Raw genomic sequence first — 21,309 nt, 5'->3', positions numbered from 1 at the left:
GTCTGGACTGTGTGTTTCTCCTCAGTCACCCACATTGAGTACTATGTGATTCAGAACAGAATTTAAATAATATTCCCTAAGAAATTTGGCATGCATACAAATAAATAAAATCAGAAAGACTTCTAAATGCCTTTTTTCCACAAAGTAGTAAGAAAAAGGAAAAAGAAGACGAGCCACCCCTAAAAAAATGCATCTCAAAAATCCCTGAAATAAAGCACGGTCAATAAAGTGTGCAGTTCAGTCACTGTGTCCAAGGGCTCAGCTCAAACCATCAGCAAAACGATAAGGTTATTAGGTACTGAAACAAAGCACTGTGGAGAATCATAAAAGCACATTCTCAAAGATTAATATCCTAAAACCTCTTTCAGAAGAAGATGACTTCTAAGTCGTAAAATCACTCCTGCCGTGGTGATGGCCGGCCCCAGGAATAACAGACCTAGAGCAGATCCCCTAAAAAACAGTTTGTCTCCATGCCTAACTGTAAGAGAAAATAAGCACGCGCTTCACATGCCAGCCTGTCACGAAGTCCTCACGAGGGCCAGCGCGCTGCAGGCTGTGACTGAGGCAGACAGTCAACTGGCCAGAGCACGTCCCACTCTTGCCTACTTCTTCCCATCGTCGTGACACCCCAGACTGCACCCCACCCTGATGAACACCGCATCGAGGGCATGAGAGGGAGCAGGTACTGGGGAAGAAAGAGTGAGGGTCATGTACCCATACAATTTTTCTTCCTTTTCTCTACATCATACAGAGTACCTTCCCAAATTAAGCACCCAGTTTTTAGCAGGAGACAAAATGATAAACCTAGTCCTGACTACTATATTCCAAGAAGAAAAGGCATGCAACTCAGGGGAAGCTTTCTTCCCCACCAAGTTATGAAACATGAGAGAGATAAAGGAAGTCAAAACACTTTATAATCTGTAAAGTCCTATAACGACTGTTAGATAACATTTTTATCCAAAAATTTGTGTTAAAAAAAAGCACCATTGTATTATGAAAGAAGGCAATACTCTAATATAAAGCTGAATTATTATTAGCATCTAAACGTATTCTAAAACTCCAGAACATGAAACAGACCACCGGTGTGAGATACAACAGTCTTAGTTGCCGATACCTGATGGGCCAGCTCGTGAGCGATGATTTTAGTAACCAGCTTTCTGTCTGCCACTGAAGAAGTATTATCATCATACAGAAGTGTCTCTTCTCGGAAGGTGAGCAAACCCCAGTTTTCCATTGCTCCTGCTTCAAAGTCAGGGATAGCCACCAAGTCTGGATATAACAGGAAAGAAGTGGTTAACTTTCCCCCATCTAAGGCACTCCCTAGTTAAATTCAAGTATTTTACCCACTGGTCTATCAGTAAGTTCACTGTATCAATAAGTTCATTTTACATACTCCTAGGGAAAGGAAACTTTCTAGCCCATATGCTCCTTACCAGCTGTCAGCTGAGAAGCCCTGATCAACCCCCTATAGAGTCCCTGTTGCTCTGTCCCTTAGCAAGAGAAGGGAGATCTAATTCCTTCACAGTGAAGAACTTCCCAGAACAAGGAGGACAGAAGGCAGGGTCAACGCTATTCCAGCTAAAATCAGCACCCTGTTGAATGACACTGAAATACTCTTGCTTTCCTGAGCTCTCATTACTCCTATTATTATTTGAATTAGGAATTTCTTAGGAAATTGGAATTAGTCCAACTCCAGGTTAAGCCCTAAGCAAATCCCCACTTACCCAGCACCTTTGAAACGGTCCCATAAACTTCTAAACGCTTTAAGCTACACATTCAGAGACATCCACGGAATCTAAATAATCTTAACAAATACAAACAATTCTTAAAGCAAACATAACAGAGTTTCTTGGTTTTCCTTTGAAATAACTTCGGCAAAAGTTCTTTCTAAAGAAGCTTGCAACCTAAATCTAGGTTATATTGGTAATGAAATCAGAGGCACTGTTTGATTCTTACCCAATTTCTTTAGTGGATATTGAATTTCAAAGTAGTTTTGATAAAAGTCAAGAAGCTTCACAGTCGTTTCCAAGGCATGGTGAACTTGACCAATCTTTTCTGGGACAGCATATATAGAAACCTGAAAGGGAACAGGTAGGATGTAAGGACAGGCACAATTAAAATGGCATGGTATCAAGTGAACACTGTCAAGATTAGCATACGTGAGAACCACATAGAGGTATGAGAGATATTTCAGGCCAGAAATCCTTACATATAGTTCTTTTAACCCCTATAGGATTTAGGAAGTCATTTCCATACATACAACAATGTTCAAAAAAACCAGTTTACTGATTCCTTTTTTTTTTTTTTTAAGTAACATCATATCCAAACTATTTTGTCTCATATAGCAATTATAAACATTGGCCTGTTTAATTCCGTGATACTCTTCTCTTCCTCCCTATTACCTACAGTTGCCCTTCCTTGTCTGTGAATTATTTGAAGGGCAAAACTAAATTTTCATCTTTTTAGTACCTAACGTAGTGCCTGGCATCTCTCAGGCATTCAATACGGAGAAGTCACAGCTTACAAACGGCACGTTTGTTGAAGCTGCCCTGAGCCTGCCTCTGAGCGAGCAACACATCCTCTTTCAGGAAGCATGGTCCAGCCAGGTCTTCTTTCAGCCTTGGAACTGCTTGCTTTTTTCCCCACGTTGTTGGCTTGTACCCAGCAGAGTGAAAAGTACTCGGTGAGCGGCTCACAGGAACTAACACTGCTGTATTTAAAACGGATGGCCAACAAGGCTCTACTGTCGAGCCCAGGGAACTCTGCTCAACGAGATGCGGCAGCCTGGATGGGAGCGGAGTTTGGGGGAGCGGGGACACGTGTATACACGTGTGGCTGAGTCCCTTAGCTGTCCACCTGGATCTACCACAGCACTGTTAATCAGCTACATGCCGGTACAAGACAAAAACATAAAAACATAAAGGTACACACTTAAAAAAAAAAAACAAACCAACCAAGTAAAAGGATAACAGGATTCATGCCCATGAATACAGGGCGCATGCTCCAGGGAAGATGCAACTGCCCACATTACTTAAATTGTTATTCTTTCTTTTCTGATTAAACGTGTAAGTTACATATGTGTAAGTTACCCATTTGGTGTAACTGACTGTACTGGTCTTATCAGTGAGCATCAAAAGGCAAAATTTAAGCAATTACATGAAAAGTAATAGGTTTTAAAAAGCAATATTTACTGTCTTCAATTTATTGAAAGAAAGAAGTCCTCTGTACTCAAGTTGGTAAAGCAGAATATAGACAAGACATAGCAGAAGATAAAAACCTCAAATATATAAAGATCTTGGCAGGTAGGAAAAAGAGACCTACTGAATAACTGAGCATTTGGAAAAAATACATTGGTGAACTCTAACCACAAATTAAAATAAAGAGTAAAAATAGTCTTTCATTAAACCACTGAAAAACAGTCAACAATTTCTAAGAGGTCATAATTTCAGCCACAGTTGTCTTTATGTGGGGCCTTAGTCTATAGAACATATGCATTAATTATAGAAACATGGAGGTAACATGGCATAAAAATTAAAGAAAAAATTTTAAGTAAACAAACAACAAAACTAAATGTACAGGCTCTGTAGTTAGACTGCTAGGTTCCAATCTCTGCTAGTTGTGTGAACTTGAGGAGGTTCGTTAACCTCAATCTCCTTATCTATAAAAGGGTGATAAAAGTAGCTCCCACCCCCACATTAAATGAACTAATACATATAGAACTTAGGATAGCCGCTGACAGAAAACAAGTGTTCAATAAACAGTAGTTATTACCATTATTTAAAATAAAAGAGTCCCATCAGAACTGGCATAAAATATGTGTGAGCAGAGCGTTTGTGGCAACAGTTACAGGAAGAATGAAGTGTTAGGACTGAAGTGAGCTCATTTAAAATATGTTTCTTTCTTAAGACAATTAAGAAGAAATTTAATCTCACACTATGTGGCCAAGTTTGTACTTCACCAGCCCAGCACTCAAACATCTGCATCCTTGGTACAGGGCTGTGACCACAGTTGATTGAATTTAGTCACCACCTGCCAAAGGCACACACACACTCCCTGCATCATTCCCCCTCTGAAGTCTTAGTGCTCACGTGCACACACACACACACGTCTGAAATAGTCTTTTTAAATCTAACTACCATGATAAATGACTGTACCAAGATCACTTGGAATCTGAGACTAGTCTTTAATACTTCTGCCTGTTCTTTCCAGGCATACATATGGAGTCAATGCAGTCATGTAGAAGATGCTGTTCTAATAGAAGCACCAGCCACATACTCCAGATTCCTCCTCAAATATCCTTCTGCCACACACACCACTTGGCACTCCCATCTCTAAGTGTGAAAGCACCTTTCATCAGAGGAAAAGTAAAGGCAAAAAAAAGCAAGTTCATATGAAACTGAAACCTGACCGGAGGATCCACTAAGTCCCATTTCTGGAATACAATGACTAGGGAAAAAAGGTAGTTTGGTATTTTCTCCTTCCTTCCGTTTCTCTTCCTTAAAAAAAAAAAAAAAAAATGTGCTATGAATCCTCACGAGAGATAACTCATCAGCTCATTATAATTATTATCATGCTTGTTCTAAGAGCAATAGAAGTAGTAGAAATAAACCAAGAGAACAATCTAGTTCAACAAAGAAGTTTTGGTAGAATGCTTGGTAGAATGCACGTGTGCTAAGTCGTGTCTGACTCTTTGTGACCCCATGGACTGTAGTCCACCAGGCTCCTCTGTCCACAGTACTTCCCAGGCAAGAATACTGGAGAAGCTTGCCACTGCCTTTTCCAGAGGATCTTCCTGACCCAAGGATTGAACCCACATCTGCATTGGTAGGCAGATTCTTTACCATGGCGCCATCTAGGAGTCCTCCACCCTTGGGAAGACTACTCTAAATACTGATAAAAGCAAGTCAACCGGTGCTCAGGCTTTAAGACTTACATCTTCAAACTTTCTCTGAAAGATCTCTTGCTAAGAACTAGGAGATTTATAAAAGACACAAAAAATGTCCATAAAGTCTCGTCAGCTCTTGGAGAAAAGGGTTAAGACTGAGGAATAACAGATTGTTAGGTTTCACTTACTCTGCTCCTTAATAAGAAGCAAAAACCAAATAAAAGTAAAACCAGAACCAAACATCATCCTCCCAAAAGAACAATAACATGGCCTGTAAGATTCACAAAGATAGAAAATAGAGAATATTGGAATTTTCCAATACTAAGTTTCCTGAAAAATACCAGCTTTCCTAAACAGACAGCTGAATACACACACAAAAAGCATAAATGTCTTAAAAAGTAAAAACAACAACCAAAAAACCCACAAGAATGAAGTCTACCCAGAAAAACTGGTTAGATGGGACTTGGGACTTTGGGAGAATGATATAAATTATGTATAATGCCCTTAGTTGCTGGAAGGCTACTTGAGGAAATGTTGTTAGTGGAGATTTGGAATGAAGTCATGTTTCTGACTGAATAAGATAACTTCACAGGGATAATACTGTTGGAGGTTCTGTTTGAATGTTAAAGAGACATAGTGTCTACATCTGACTAACCACCAATGGATTCTGATTCTACAAATGAGACTGGTCTGTGGTAAAAACAAAATCAGGCAATGGCAAAAACAAAACAAAATCCTCAAGACAAACTGATACACTCAAGGCAGTGTATTTCAAAACTGGGCTAGAATTTTCTAGGTAATCCTGGCATTCCTGAAGGCAGACAGAGGGTTAAGGAACACTGAAGAATGGAAAGAACTGATAAAACAAGTGTTCCTCTTTCTATAGGTCTTTAACAACATCGTAGTCTTTATCACTGAACAATTCGCAATTTCAGCTATTTGGGGAGGCTGACGTTCGTCAATAAAGCTCTACTGCCCTATTCCAGAATGCTGTGAAATAGGCCTAATGTCAAATATTCCAAAATAGAACATAGCCTAGAGATTGTAGCATTTTACTGGGACAAAAATCCTTTATTAGACTCTAAGTCTGAATTTCTAATCACCATACCTACAGAAATTATTGATGTCATTTGGTGTAAGAAGAAGCACATTGTGGTAGACAGTAAATTCTGCCATTTATTTGAGGAGCTTCCCCTTTGGCTCAGTGATAAAGAATCGGGAGATGTGGGTTTGATCCCTGGGTCTGAAAGATCCCCCTGAGGAGGAAATGACTACCCACTCCAGTATTCTTGCCTGGAAAACCCCATGGACAGAGGAGCCTAGCAGGCCACAGTCCATGGGGTCGCAAAGACTTGGACATGACTAAAATGACTTGGCATGCATACACACATTCGCTATGTAATCTTAGGTCCATTACTTAACCTCTCTGGCACACTGTTTCCTCATCAGCAATATGAGGCTAATGCCTTCCCCTCATTTGGTTTATAAAATAAAAAGGTGTTTATAAATAAAAGCTCAAGACAACTTCCAGTACACAGTATAACTCTGCACATGCTAGATTCACCCCCATTTCCTAATAAAAACAGAAAGTTAAGAAGACTGTTGATTATTTGTATAACAATTTCTTCAAAGCACATTTACTTCTGGGTGGCATTAAAAATTATAAAGATTATTTGTATTTACAGACATACAGAAGAGTTTACAATATATCTGCATACAGAAAAAAGAGAGGGGGTACTTCCTCTGTGTATTACTATCTGCCAGGTACTGAAGATTTTATAGGAACTTAAAAGTTTTCGTCCTTGCGAGGGCAGGCTAATATAGACAATAAGGTATTGGAGTTGTGGAAGGTGAGGTTTAGAGAATTGCAGAGCAGTCTGCCCAAGGGCATACAGCTAGAAAGCTGTGGAGAGATCTGAGCTCAGGCAGATACCAGGGTCCATGTCTAACCAAGTTGCTTTCAAATGTATGTAAATAAAAAGCGAAAAAAGACACCTAAACTACTCTCTCTTTCCAGTTGACCCTTGAACAATAATGGGGTGAAGGGTAACAACCCTCCAGGTAGTTGAAAATCTGAGTATAACTCACAGTCTTCTGCAGCTAAGGTTCAAACAATGGGTTGTATAGTACTGTAGTACTTACTATTAAAAAAACCTACAATAAGTGGACTTGTGCAGTTCAGACCCATGTTGTTCAAGATTCAACTGCTGCAGACAATATATACACACACACATACATATATATGTGTATATATATGGATATGGGGCTTCCCAGGTGGTGCTAGTGGTAAAGAACCCACCTGCCAATTCAGGAGACATAAGAGATATGGGTTTGATCCCTAGGTCGGGAAGATCCCCTGGAGGAGGGCGTGGCAACTCCAGTATTTTTGCCTGGAGAATCTCATGGACAGAGGAGCCTGGTGAGCTACGGTCTAAAGTGTCGCAAAGAGTTGGACATGACTGAAGCAACTTAAGCATACACGCACATATAGGTGTGTGTGTATATATATGTATAAATATATGGTATCTATCTAAGCAATGAATAATTCAGCCTGGCTAGATGAAAGAATTCCACTGGAGCAGCTGGAAATATAACTGAATTTATAAGAGGGCCTTGAATATCACAAAATGATGAGTTTGAATGTAATTCTACAGGCAGTAACATAACTGCCATTTATTTTTTGTGATGAGAAGACTTAAACTGTTTCAGCAACTTTCAAATATGTAACATGGGTATGGTTAACGATAGTCACCAAACTGTACCTTAGATCCCCAGCACTTATTCATCTTATAACTGGAAGTTTGAGCCTTTTGACCAACATTTCCCCATCTCCCCCAGCCCTCAGGCCTTGGCAACCACCAGTCTACTGTTTCCATGAGTTCAGTTTTAGATTCCACACATAAATGAGGTCATACAGTCTTTATCTCTGTCTGACTTATCTCACTTTGCATAATGCCCTCAAGGCCCATCCATGTTGTCCCAAAAGGCAAAACTTCCTTCTTTCTCATGGCTGAACAACATTCCATCATATATATTATAAATATATGCTCATCTTTATCCATCCATGCAGACACTTAGATTGTTATTATTGTGAATAACAGTATTATTGTTAGTAATGCAACAAACAAGGAAGTGCAGACATCTCTTTAAGATCCTGTTTTGATATATATCCTGTGGATTGCTGTATCATATGGTGGTACTATTTTTTAATTTTTGGAGGAACCCTCACATATTGTTTTTCTTAGTGGCCGCACCAATTTACATTGCCATCAACACTGCACAAGGATTCCACTTCCTCTATATCCTTATCAACACTTGTTACTTGTCATCTGTTTTTTTAAATTATTATTATTTATTTTAAATGGAGGCTAATTACTTTACAATATTGTGGTGGCTTTTGCCATACATTGACCTGAATCAGCCATGGGTGTACATGTGTCCCCATCCTGAACCCCCCTCCCACCTCCCTCCCCATCCCATCCCTCCGGGTCATCCCAGTGCACCAGCCCTGAGCACCCTGTCTCATGCATCCAACCTGGGCTGGCGATCTGTTTCACATATGGTAATATACATGTTTCAATGCTATTCTCTCAAACCATCCCACCCTCGCCTTGTCCCACAGAGTCCAAAAGACTGTTCTATATATCAGTGTCTCTTTTGCTGTCTCGCATATAGGGTTATCGTTACCATCTTTCTAAATTCCATATATATGTATTAATATACTATATTCGTGTTTTTCTTTCTGACTTACTTCACTCTGTATAATAGGCTCCAGTTTCATCCACCTCATTAGAACTGACCCAAAAGCGTTCTTTTTAATAGCTGAGTAATATTCCATTGTGTATATGTACCACATCTTTCTTACCCATTCATCTGACAGTGGACATCTAAGGTGCTTCCATGTCCTAGCTATTATAAACAGTACTGCAGTGAACATTGGGGTATATATGTCTCTTTCAATTCTGGTTTCCTTGGTGTGGATGCCCAGCAGTGGGACAACTGGGTCATAAGGCAGTTCTGTTTCCAGTTTTTTAAGGAATCTCCACACTGTTCTCCATAGCGGCTGCACTAGTTTGTATCCCCACCAACAGTGTAAGAGGGTTCCCTTTTCTCCACACCCTCTCCAGCATTTATTGTTTGTAGACTTTTGGATAGCAGCCATTCTGATCAGCGTGACATGGTAGCTCATTGTGGTGTTGATTTGCATTTCTCTGATAATGAGCGATGTTGAACATTTTCTCATGTTTGTTAGCCATCTGTATGTCTTCTTTGGAGAAATGTCTGTCATCTGTTTTTGATGGCAGTCTTTCTAGCAGGTGTGAGGTGGTATCTCACTGGGGTTTTGATTTGCATTTTCCTTCCTATTAGTGATGCTGAGCACCTTTTCATGCATCTGTTGGTCATCTGTATGTCTTCTTTGGAAAACTCTGCTCATTTTTTAACCAGATCATTTGTATTTTTTCCACTGAGTTCTATGAGTTCCTTATATATTTTGAATATTACTCCCTTACCTGATATATTGAAAGTGTTGAAAGTGAAAGTCACTCAGTCGTGTCTGACTTTTGTGACCCCACAGACTATACAGTCCATGGAATTCTCCAGGCCAGAATACTGGAGTGGGTAGCTGTTCCCTTCTTCAGGGGATCTTCCCAACCCAGGGGTTGAACCCAGGTCTCCTGTATTACAGGTGGATTCTTTACCACCTGAGCCACTAGGAAAGCCCAAGAATACTGGAGTGGGTAGCCTATCCCTTCTCCAGGGGATCTTCCCCACCCAGGAATAGAACTGGGGTCTCCTGTATTGCACAGATTCTTTACCAGCTGAGCAGATACATGCTATCTGATGTTTTCCTCCAATTCACAGGTTGCCTTTTTGTTTTGCTGACTGTTTCTTTTGCAGTGAAGAAACTTTTCAGTTTAAGATATTCCCACTTGTTGATTTTGGCTTTTGTTGAATGTGCTTTGGTGTCATATACAAAAAAATTATTGCCTAGACCCATGTCATGGAGCATTTTCTCTGTTTTCTTCTAGGAGTTTTACACTTTCAGATCTACAGGTAAGTCTTTAATTCATTTCCAGTTCATTTTTGTGAGTGGTGAGAGATAAAGATTCACTTTCATTCTTCTGGCTGTGATGATCCAGTTTTCCAGCACTATTTATTGAGGGGACTCCCATTTCCCCAGTGAGTATTTTTGACTCTCTTGTCTAATATTAGTTGACCATATTTGCAGGAGTTTACTTTTGGCTTCTTGTTTCTCTTCCACTGGTCTGTGTGTTTCATTTTATGCCAGTATCATACTCTTTTGAATACCATGCATAAGATTTTGGTTACTTTATTTTTGTAGTATATAGCTTGAAATCAGAAAGTGTGATACCTTCAAACTTTGTTGTTTTTTCTCAAAATTTCTCTAGCTATTTGAGGTCTCTGTGGTTCCAGAAAATTTTAGGATTTTTTCCTATTTCTGTGAAAAATTACATTGGAATTCTATTGCATTGAATCTACCGATTTTTAAAAAAATCATTTAGTAGAATTCACCAGAGAAACTGATTCGATCCTGGGCTTTTCTTTGTTGGGATGCTTTTGATTATTAATTCAATCTCTCTTTACTAATCTATTGATTTTTTTTAATGTCTTCATGATTTAGTCTTAGTAGACTATATATTCCTAGGAATGTGTCCATTTTTCCTCGATTATCCAGTTTCTTGGCCTATAATTTTTCACAGTAGGTTCTTATGATCCATTGTATTTCTCTATCAAGTGTAATGTCTCCTTTTCATTTCTGATTTTGAAGCTTGTTTTTATTAGTTAGTTGAGCTAAAAGTTTGTCAATTTCATTTATTTTTCTAAAATCCAACTCTCAGTTTCACCTTTTCTCCTCTTTTTCTGGTATCTATTTCATTTATCTGCTCTGATCTTTATTTCCTTCCTTCTGCTAACTTTGGGCATAGATTGTTATTCTTTTTTCTAGTTTCTTAAAGTGCAAAGTTAGGTTATTTATTTGAGATTTTTCTTTTTACTTGGTGAAGACATTTATCAATCTAAATTTCTCTATTAGAATTGCTTTTGATACATAACATATAATACATATACCACTACATTACACTATTAGAGCATTCTGAATTTTCCTATATAATTACCTTTTCCAGTGTGTTCTACATTTTCATGTTTTCATGTTACTAAGTAGTGTCCATTCAATTCAGCTGGAAGCACTCCTTTCAGCAGTTCTTGTAAGGCAGGTCTAGTGGTAAGGGGCTCTCTCTGCCTTTTTTCCATATGGAAAAGTCTTTCTCACTCCACATTTCTGAAGGATAACTTTGCTGGACAGAGTATTTTTGGTTGGCAGTTTTTTTTTCCTTCCCTTTCCTTTTTCAGAGGTTTTTGGTATGCTACAAGCACCACTGACTTAGATATCCAAATTTCTCTCCAGATTTGGTAAATTTTCAATAATTATTTTTTTACATAACTTTCTGCCCACTGCTTATTATGTTCTCCTTCTGAAACTCCAATAATTCACAAATTGTTTCTTCTGATGGTATCCCACAAATCATGCAGGCTTTCTTCACTCTTTTTCCTTTGTTCTGACCAGATAATAGAAAACTCCCTGTCTTCTAACTCACAAATTCTTTTTCTTGCTTGATCCATTCTGCTGTTGACGCTCAGTATTGCAATTTTCATTTCATTCATTGTATTTTTCATTGTATATTTTTTTAATGATTTCAGTGTCTTTGTTAAACTTCTCATTTTGTTCATGGATTGTTTCTTGATTTAATCAAACTGCCTTTTCCTATTTTCCTGTGGTTCATAGTTTCCTTGGAATAGCTATTCTGGAGTCTTTACTGAGTAAATGGCAGATTTCCACATCTTTGGTATCGGTTACTGGAAGATTACTGTGATCCTTTGGTGGTACTGTGTTTCCTTAAATTGTCGCATTACTGTTTTCACATCTGAAATAGCAGTCACCTTCTCTGGTCTTTACTAATTGTTCTCTCCAATGCATCTGAACTCATATGCTTTGCTCCAAAAGTGTACTAGAACTTTTCTGCTAGAAATCTGGACTTCCACAAAGTCTCTATTATCCAAGTATGATTGTCCAAGACAGTGTTTTACCGAGCTCCCAGACCACAGCCAAAGGGACTACAGTAATAGTGTGGGCCACAATGGGGTCTACAGCCAGGACTGAGGTCTGTATGCTGAGACCTAATGCATGAGAGGGCAAGGCTCCTCCCAGGTTTTTAGGAAGAGAGTGCTGGACCCCACGTCTTCCACAAGGGCATTTTTGTCCATAGATAGATGCCCAATTGTTGTTCCTGAGGCGGGGGTGGAGGGGAGCAGACAGGGATGAATGAGGGACATCTTACCAAGCCAATATGTGTGCGTCTGTCACTCCGTCATGTCTGACTCTTTGCGATCCCATAGACTATAACAGGCCAGGCTCTTCTGTCCATGAACTCTTCCAGGCAAGAATACTGGAGAGGGTAGCCATTCCCTTCTCCAGGAGATCCTCCCGACCCAGGGATCAAACCCAGGTCTTCCACACTGCAGGCAATTCTTTACCATCTGAGCCACCAGGAAAGTCCCTACCCAGCCACAATGCTGTCACCTATTTTAAATCTAAATAGTCACATAAAACTAGTGACCACCATACTGGACAGCACAGTTCTAGAGGCTTTATTGCCTTTGTATATTGCCTTACTGAAATTCTCTTAACAAAGTAAAATTCAAAGGGACTTAAAAATCATTGATTTTTTAGGTATTCAAATAGTAAATAACAATTAAGTAAAAGTAACAGTTCTGGTATAAAATGTCAGAGTGGTGAATCAAAATCTTGTTTTTCTTCATAAAGCAGTTGCTAGATATCATGAAAGGGCTCCTCTCAACCTCTTATAAACAGGTGTTTAAGACAACTTCCATGACGACATACATACCAGGGTTCCATTTACATCCTGACTCAGGTTCTTCATCTCCCCCACAATGAAGGCAACCAGGTAAGTGCTCATCTTCACACTCTCAAAAAACTCATCCTGAACAAGTCCATCTTCCATCACGATTGATGACTTCTACAAGCAAAGGGGAAAATGCCAGTTCTGTAACTATGGGAATATGTGACAGCAACATACAAACTGGGCAACTGAAAATTCAGATAGGAAGTAAGTAGTGAAGATGCTGGCCTATTTTAATTTCTCAGCACAAGTTCCTAAACAGCAGGGATCTCAGCCTCAGTCTCCTCTGCCATCCTTCATCTCGAGGACAGACTGAGTACAGTAAAACCCTTAAGAAGCTCTTAGTTTCAAACAATGGCTTTAAATAAATGTAAGTTAGAGACAGTAACGTGGCTCTGTCTCCCCTTTAAAACACCACCAAAGACAAAAATCCTTCCTTATGATCTGAGAATACCCCATTCTATTGCTACAAAAATAAGACATTCACACAAGGAGGAGCTACAGCTGGTTAATCCCTCCAAATGACGTGAAATGGCTTCATAAAGGACTGTGCTGATGACCACAAGAAGGCTATGGGATCAAAGGTGAGGAGTCACTAGAGAAGCCTGCAGTAGACACAAGATGAGGGAACGTGTGCAGCCTTGCAGGATTTTCCAGCCATGAATTTAAAATGTTTTAGGTTCCTAGGCAAGTTAGCACTCAATCTCTCTTAAAGAAAGATTAAAGTGAAGAGTTAAGGTGAGGAGTAGAGCTGCTGAAGTGACGTCCTCGTTGAAGGACAGACCATGTCCTTGTCCTCTTCTGGACTCAAGGGCTGACTCTACAATCAGTTTAGATGTTGCTGCTCCTCCCCACCCCCAGCCACAGGGGTTCTGAGAAGCTCCAATGCGGCTGCATAGAGCTCTCGGGTATACCAAGCATTAGCTGCTCAGTCAAGTCTGATTCTTTGCGGCCCCATGAACTGTAGCCCACCAGGCTTCTCTGTCCATGGGATTTCCCAGGCAAGAATACTGAAGTGGGTTGCCACTCCCTTCTCCAGGGGATCCTCCTGACCCAGGGCTTGAACCCGGGTCTCCTGCATTGCAGTCAGATTGTTGCCACCTAAGCCACCAGGTAACAAAAGGACCCTCTGAGTTCTGTTCAGTGTAAAGACAATTCTGCCTGGTTTCACTCCCACTACCTCCCATGCGAAGCTCACAGACAAGAAAGACATCCATGTTCTTGTTGTTAAACCTCCACGTCACAATATCAACTTTTTCAATAACCAGTAAAACATCAAGGTCAATCGTGATTCAACACTTAACAAATATCACAGTTTAGAATAGCAAATTCACCATGTCTCCAAAATATCATTGTTTCTTTAGTAGTAGTTCATAGTATTAATATTTACAGAACTTTAGTATATAGCACACACTTCACATTTCCCGCCCATGCATCCCAGTCTTTCTCCTCCCTCAAGTGCTTCTCAGGCTGACTTCACAACTGATTCCAATACATATTTTACTTTTATTAAAGCATTTTAAGAAAGAGTAAGAAGGAATATGATTTTAATCATTCTCAGTGGGACGGCAAAGAAGCATCCAAGTATTCATAATAAAGAAAGAGATCCACTCAAAAAAGTTTACATTCAAGGAACAGAACAGTACCTTAGGCATATTTGATAAAGCAGTGTATTGCTCATCTCTTTTGATCCTGATGACAAATGTGGCTTTAAATGCTGGTTCATCAAAACAAGGAAAAGCAGATCTTGCTGCCAAGGGTTCAAACTGAGTTGCCGCAAAGTACCTAAAACGAATGCAAATCCATCCAACAGTTATTGAGCACCTACTATTCAAGGCACCTTGCCAAGTTCTAGGGATACTAAGATAAATATCATACAAGTCCAGGCATTAAAGGATTTGCAATCAACTGGGAGAGGCAGAGGTTATATAATAGACGGAAAGTTCTCAGGCTGTAAATCATGTCCTAATGGTGAGAACAAAGTAGTGGAAACAAAGGGTAGGAATTCTGCCTAGTGGTAGAGACACTGTAGGAAAACTGTTGAAGAAATATGAAGAAGGCCTTTAAAAGTGAGGAATGTTTGCAAAGGGAGAGAGGGAGGAGGGTATAGTCTAGAAAGAACAGAAAGCACAAGGAAGGACAGAGCGGTGCATGTTGGGGACTGGGGGTGGGTGTCCGATGTGGCTGGAGATGAAGCCACAGAGGAAGGTGACAGCTGGCCACTGAGGTCTTAAAAAGGTTTCTGAGCAAAGAACAGCATGAAAGACGTTCATCCATTGCCCTTATTCATCTGTACAGACTATGACTGCGTAACACTAAACTTCAAGCTCACAATCTGTACTAGAACAAAGACTGAAAAAAAAACTAGGCGTCCGACAGTATGCTGGTGTTTTTTACTCTCTTCAGAAGTGAATCAAAATTTTTCCTCCCCCTCCTACAACACAGCTACAACACTTGAGAATTTAACTGTAAGTCCTCTGCTAAAGGTTGGTGGAAAAGCATAAATAGATGAGAAATGGAGATTTTTAATTCAGCAGAAGAATAAAGTAGATCTGCATTTGGGAAATCATCCAAACATGGCCCTAGAGCAATCAGCACAAATGTGGTGCTGGTGTGCACAAATCAATATAATCAATATAGTCAATATGGTACTTAGACAACCACCACTTTGGAGATGATGGCCTTGCTTCCTTAGGGCTTAATTTCTACTGATACTTTTAAAAGGCAAGAGGAAAAGAGTGTAAGATTTAAAGGCAGAAGACCCAAACTCTGCAACTTACCAGCCATATGACTTAAGCAAATCAGTGACTTACATCCCATATCCTTATTTGTTAAACCAGGATTGAGGTAGGATCCCTTACCAAACATTTAGGGGTGTTGATTCTATTTTAAAATTCTATTTTGATACATAATAACAACCACATTTATGCCATAAAGTCCTACACAGATGTCTGTTATAAATACTAGACAGTCATAACTCTTCCTTCATGCCCAAATAACTATTTCTTCTTAGAGCAAACTGCAAGAATGATGGCAATCAACGTACATGAAACAATTGCAACATGTTTCTAATATTCTCTCTCTCCACTCAACTCCCAAATTCTTACCCAGTTAACAGAAGATTTTGGAAGAGGGCCACAAGAGACCAGGGGATAAAGTTTGATGACATTTGTACTATTCATATGAGAGTCTTCTTGAACCATGATTTTGGATAAAAACTGGATTATAATATTCTGAGACCAAAAAGAGCTTAAAAGAGATGTTAAAAGAGATGCAATAATAAGTCTCTTACATAGAAGTCCCTTTGAGAAGGCTGCTGGTTGATGATACTTACAATCTAAGCTGAGTACCGCAAAGCTTGTTCTTTCATCAGTGACTGCATTTGCTGTCAGAAATACTAGCTGCAGTTTGAGCACCACCTCCAGCAGCACTGAAGACAGTTATGAATTAGCTGAGGGTCAGGTAAAAGAATTCTAAGCACTGGTGATAACAATGGGTAAAGAGGTGTGAATGGGTGAAGAAAGAGGCAGTGTACCACAGTGGTTAAGAATATGTGGTCTTTGATGACTGGATTCGAATTCCCCTCTGCTACTTGCTAGTCAAAAGATGCTGAATGAGTTGAACTTTCATGTGCCTCTGCTTCCTCATCTGAAAAGTGAATAAAATATAATTTTTACCCCTTCATGAGTTTGACATGATAAAAAACTAAACATAGAGCATGCTTGCACCAGTTTCTAGCACTTCAGTTCTCAAGTAAATATGGGCTGCCACTATCAGTGGAATTCAGGAAAGTGCACATGAAGTTCATAAAGGCAGGTGAAGGCTATGAGAAAAAGCAAAAAATACCAACACTCCCAGATCTAGAAAGAAATTGAACTAAGTCATCTTGAAAATGAGGAACTGCTGAAGGATCGTAAACCAAAGACCAACATGGTCAGGTCTGTGCTTCTAGAACTAGTCTGGCAGCCCATGTGGAAGACGAGGAAAAGAGAAGAGGAGGGCTGTGGCTGGATTAGAGGTCAGAGGTCTGGTTAAGAAGATGGTTCAAGAGTTCAAGAAAATGACACTGGGAGACGGAAGGACAAAGAAATGAAACACATCCCCACCCTAAGTTTCTTTCCTAGTTTGTCTAGTATCAGTTTGTTCTCTAGAACCTTAAGTCTATTGTCAACAACTTGCAGATTTAACTGCAAGGTCACTGACCATCTCCACCTCACAGGTGACACAGGTCAAGTTCCTCTACCGCAAGCAGTGTCAGGACATTGGACATCTACACACACTTTGATTTTCCAATCGATAAGGAATATATTCCTTAGTTACTTTGTTTTGACTTATAGTTTTCAGATCCCTTGGAAGGTATACATAATCTTCTAAACTTTTATCTTGCATCAATATATACAATTAGGTGGGGCATTCATTTTATTGAACCAGGTAAGTAAATAAATTTATATATGTTTTCTGTAAGAGCAAGAGTTTGAGAAAATACTCTATTTCTTAATTGTAAGAATCTGTCTTCCATTTCTCTAGCATTTTTCACCACTCAATCCAGCCAATAGCAAGAGTCAACAAGTGACGATATCCAAAACCACCACTCTTCCAGTTACATACAGGCAGGCCCAAGAGAACCCACTGGCAATAATCTGAATGGAAGAGATGACTAGGGGTTTATTCAAAGATTTGTCGCGTACTAAGAACACTGTTTCTATATATCCTATAATGCCTAGAGGATGCTGGAGATTATAAAAGGAGAAGTAAAGCCAAGAAGCCCCCAAACTACCACTGCAATTTAAATTTGCTTTTCATGTCAGATCTCAAGGTGAGAGCCAGTAGGCCACTTATTTTTAAAACATTAAGGGGAAAGAGAAAAATTACTTATCTGAATAGGAGTACAGATTTTCCTTATCTCTTTCTCTATTTAAGAAGGATCAAAACACTTTAGATTTAAAATATTCATCTATTCTTCTCAACATATCAACATACATTAGCCAAAATGGCCAGCATCAGTAATTCACTGGTTTGCAAAGGAATAGGAGAGAATGTGCCAAACCATTAGGCAGATCTGACAAGGAATTTGGACATGTAAGAGAACTGACATTATTGCTACTGAAGACTAACCTGTATGCACCTGTGCACTGTATTCTTCCAGAAATTTAAACTATATCTATGAATACTAAGGTTAAACAACAGAATGCTGTGGTTGTTCAGTCTCCCAGTCGTGTCTGACTCTTTGTGACCCCATGGACTGCAGCATGCCAAAGAACAAAATATGTGGTCTAAATGGGGAGTCTAGGAATTTTATGTTTTAAGTCCCTGTTTTAAAATTAAAATCTCTCTAAAATTTCTTTTTTAAAATTTTCATCAGAAATCCAAAAGAGCGGCACTAAAAAAAATTAATAAACCAGCAAAAATTAAAGATGCTAAAAATTATATATATATATAAATATATGTAAGTTTACAGCACTTCTTCATGCTTCCTTTCTCTATCTCGGTAAGCACCTCCTACAAGTTCCACATAATAGCAAAATAAGTCTTAAGGGATAATCCATATTCTTCACTCTGCTTCACATAGAGACCTTATAAGGGGACAGAAACTAGATTCATAAGAAATGAAAAGCTCAAGATAACGTAAGTTCTTGTAATTGAGAATGTAACTGATATAATCTTTATCCATTTCCTTCCATCAGCTGGCCCCTACCTCCACCATGACATATGACATATATGTCATGATATATGCTCAGGGCTTTTACTGATAGAAAGAGGAGGAGGAGGAGGAGTGATAGTTGCTCAGTTGTGTCTGACTCTTTATGACCCCATGGACTATAACTCACCAGGCTCCTCTGTCCATGGGATTCTCCAGGCAAGAATACTGGAGTGGGTTGCCATTCCCTTCTCCAGACAACCTTCCCGACCCAGGGATCAAACCCAGGTCTCCTGCATTGCAGGCAGATTCTTTACCATCTGAGCTATAGTATACGCTTTCAAATCACCATTCTATTATTTTGCACCTAATCTCTTAAAAATAATAATAATAATAATTGCAGTCGATGTTGCTGATGTGGGCAAAGAGACCCATATTGCAGAAGTCATCAGAGAGCAAAGAAGCAGAATCACTGAAGAGGGCTACGTACTTTTTCTCAGTACTTTCATCTGTGTAGGAGATGCCATAGAACCCATAGTAAGAACTAGATATGTTTGCCGAATACTCGATCTTCAAGGTATAGTTGTGCCCTTCAAGCAGGGCCTCGGGGGCAACAATGGCGATTTGTTCATGCAGTGGGTACTCCAGGACGTCAACTTCTTTTTCCTGGCTTGAAACTGCAGTCATAAAGGTCACTCTGGAAATGTTGTGGCCTGTGCTGTGAAGAATGATGTTCCACGTGGCCTGAAGGGCCTGGAGCGAAATCGTCACAGAACCCCTGAATGTCATCGAGGTGAGGTTTGGGTGGAGGTTCAGTTCATAGCGCACGGGCATGATGGCAGTGGGCAGCCTGATTTGGGCCCACGGAAACAACTTTCCATTCGTTGCGATTGGCTGAATCAGTTCCATGGATTGGTTTTTTTTATGGCAGCCTTCTTTGGTAAAGGTACACCTGGGCAGGAGGTAAATCACCATGATTACAGAAACAGCAACTAGGATGATGAAAGCACAGACCACCATGGTCCTGGCAGAGGGCATGGAGCAAGGCCCATCCACGTTCTGCCGGTAGCCGGCCGCGCTGCTTCGGAGGCCCGAGCTCCTGTTCATGAAGGACATGCCCAGCAGCTTTGCAGACGACTCGTAGTCCTCTTCATCCTCGTCCAGCTCATGCTCGCCAAGACCCCGAACCAGCAGTCGTGAACCCCGGGGCTCGTATTCCACCTCATCAGGCTCCAGAGGATGTAAACAGGGCTCTTTGGCTAAATCCACCACATCTGGTTCTTCCTCAAACATGCTGTTTTCAATCATATTCCTGGGGAGCTGAAGCCGATCTGGGAAAAAAAAAAAAAAAACACACATAAGGACCAGGCACAGAGTTAGGGGAGATAGGGCATGATAAAATGTCTACTAGCAAGACCACATTTAATCTAAGGATTTTTTTTTTTTAATCACTAAGACTTATTTCTACTTCAGAGCTACTGAATTAGATGACGCTTATAATATTCTGGTATCATCCATTAAAAACTCAATTATAGGTAACAGCATATCACAGTAATGAAATAAGAAAGCTAAATACACGGGCTAGTATCAAAAAAAAAAAAAAAGCCAGCTGAGATTAAATACTGATTTCCTTAATACACTCCTGCCCAACAACCTGGGCCCCTGTCCTGAGGGAACAGGGAAGCCTGGCGTACTGCAGTCCACGGGGTCGCAAAGAGTCAGATTCGACTTAGTGACTGAACGACAACAATAAGTTGACAACAGTAAGTTGCTCAACAATAAGTTGAGCGGCTCTGGTCCGAGCCTTCTTCATGGTCATCCCGGCGTGTGCTCTGGCCATCCCAGACTGCTCACTAATCTGAGACAAGCCAGGCGGCTCTTCTATTTCATTCTCCAGGTCTGTTTTCCTCTCTGGACCCTTTGCCGGCAATGTCATCATTTCCCCCACCCCACTCCACCTAGTGAACACCTGTTATTCCACAACTCATCTTAACTTGCTACAGTGTAAATCAAGAAAAAGTTATTTTCTTGGTTTTCCCCTTTCTCTTTATTACCTTTCAAAAATACATTTTCTTTTCATTTCATCTTGCTCCTTTCACTTTTGGGGGGGCACATAAAGACCCCCGTGAGGTGACCTTTTCCTATCTACTCCCCATCCCCGAATTTATAAAAGCTATGCTACTTTTAGTCAAGACTATGGTTTTTTCAGTAGTCATGTGTGGATGTGAGAGTTGGACTATAAAGAAAGCTGAGCACCAAAGAATCGATGCTTTTGAACTGTGGTGTTGGACAAGACTCTTGAGAGTCCCTTGGACTGCAAGGAGTTCCAACCAGTCCATCCTAAAGGAAATCAGTCCTGGGTGTTCATTGGAAGGACTGATGCTGAAGCTGAAACTCCAATACTTTGTTCACTTTATGAAGAGCTGACTCACTGGAAAAAGACCCTTATGCTGGGAAAGGTTGAAGGCAAGAGGAAAAGGGGATGACAGAGGATGAGATGGATGGACAGGGAGGCCTGGCGTGCTGCAGTCCATGGGGTCACAAAGAGTCAGACACGACTGAGCGACTGAACCGACTGACTGATGCTACTTTTATAGTTTTCTTTGAATAAAACTTTTAATCACTTTCTAGGTATATGGGTTCAACAATCTGCCATCCACCCATCTCATATGAATGATCTAGAAATGGAAAAATGGTGACAGTTATAACATTCTGCTTTGGGAATTTAATCTCCTAAATATCCTTCAGTGTTCCAACTTCTTGTTGACATAATTATGTTTTGTTTTGATAGCTGATTGTGTTTGAAACTCACGGACTTCATTAACAGAGCAAATATTGACATAATG

At 40.0% G+C, this 21,309-nt stretch overlaps 1 protein-coding gene across 4 annotated transcripts in view; it reads right to left on the bottom strand.

Annotated features, from left to right (window-relative positions):
- Positions 1-21,309, bottom strand: part of LNPEP (leucyl and cystinyl aminopeptidase) — a 103,273-nt gene that overhangs the window by 42,069 nt on the left and 39,895 nt on the right. For all 4 annotated transcript variants that reach the window (XM_061152068.1, XM_061152067.1, XM_061152069.1 and 1 more), the window contains exons 2-6: positions 18,954-19,794; positions 14,472-14,610; positions 12,811-12,942; positions 1,957-2,077; positions 1,115-1,269 (exon numbers count right to left, since the gene is read on the bottom strand). In XM_061152068.1, coding sequence (XP_061008051.1) covers positions 1,115-1,269; positions 1,957-2,077; positions 12,811-12,942; positions 14,472-14,610; positions 18,954-19,771 — 1,365 coding nt within the window. In that variant the 5' untranslated portion in view covers positions 19,772-19,794. The remainder of the gene's footprint in view (positions 1-1,114; positions 1,270-1,956; positions 2,078-12,810; positions 12,943-14,471; positions 14,611-18,953; positions 19,795-21,309) is intronic.

Source organism: Dama dama, chromosome 9, assembly GCF_033118175.1.
Source record: "Dama dama isolate Ldn47 chromosome 9, ASM3311817v1, whole genome shotgun sequence".
Classification (NCBI taxonomy): Eukaryota; Metazoa; Chordata; class Mammalia; order Artiodactyla; family Cervidae; genus Dama; species Dama dama.
The sequence above is the reverse complement of the archived record's forward strand: the minus strand, read 5'-3'. Positions and strand labels throughout refer to the sequence as shown.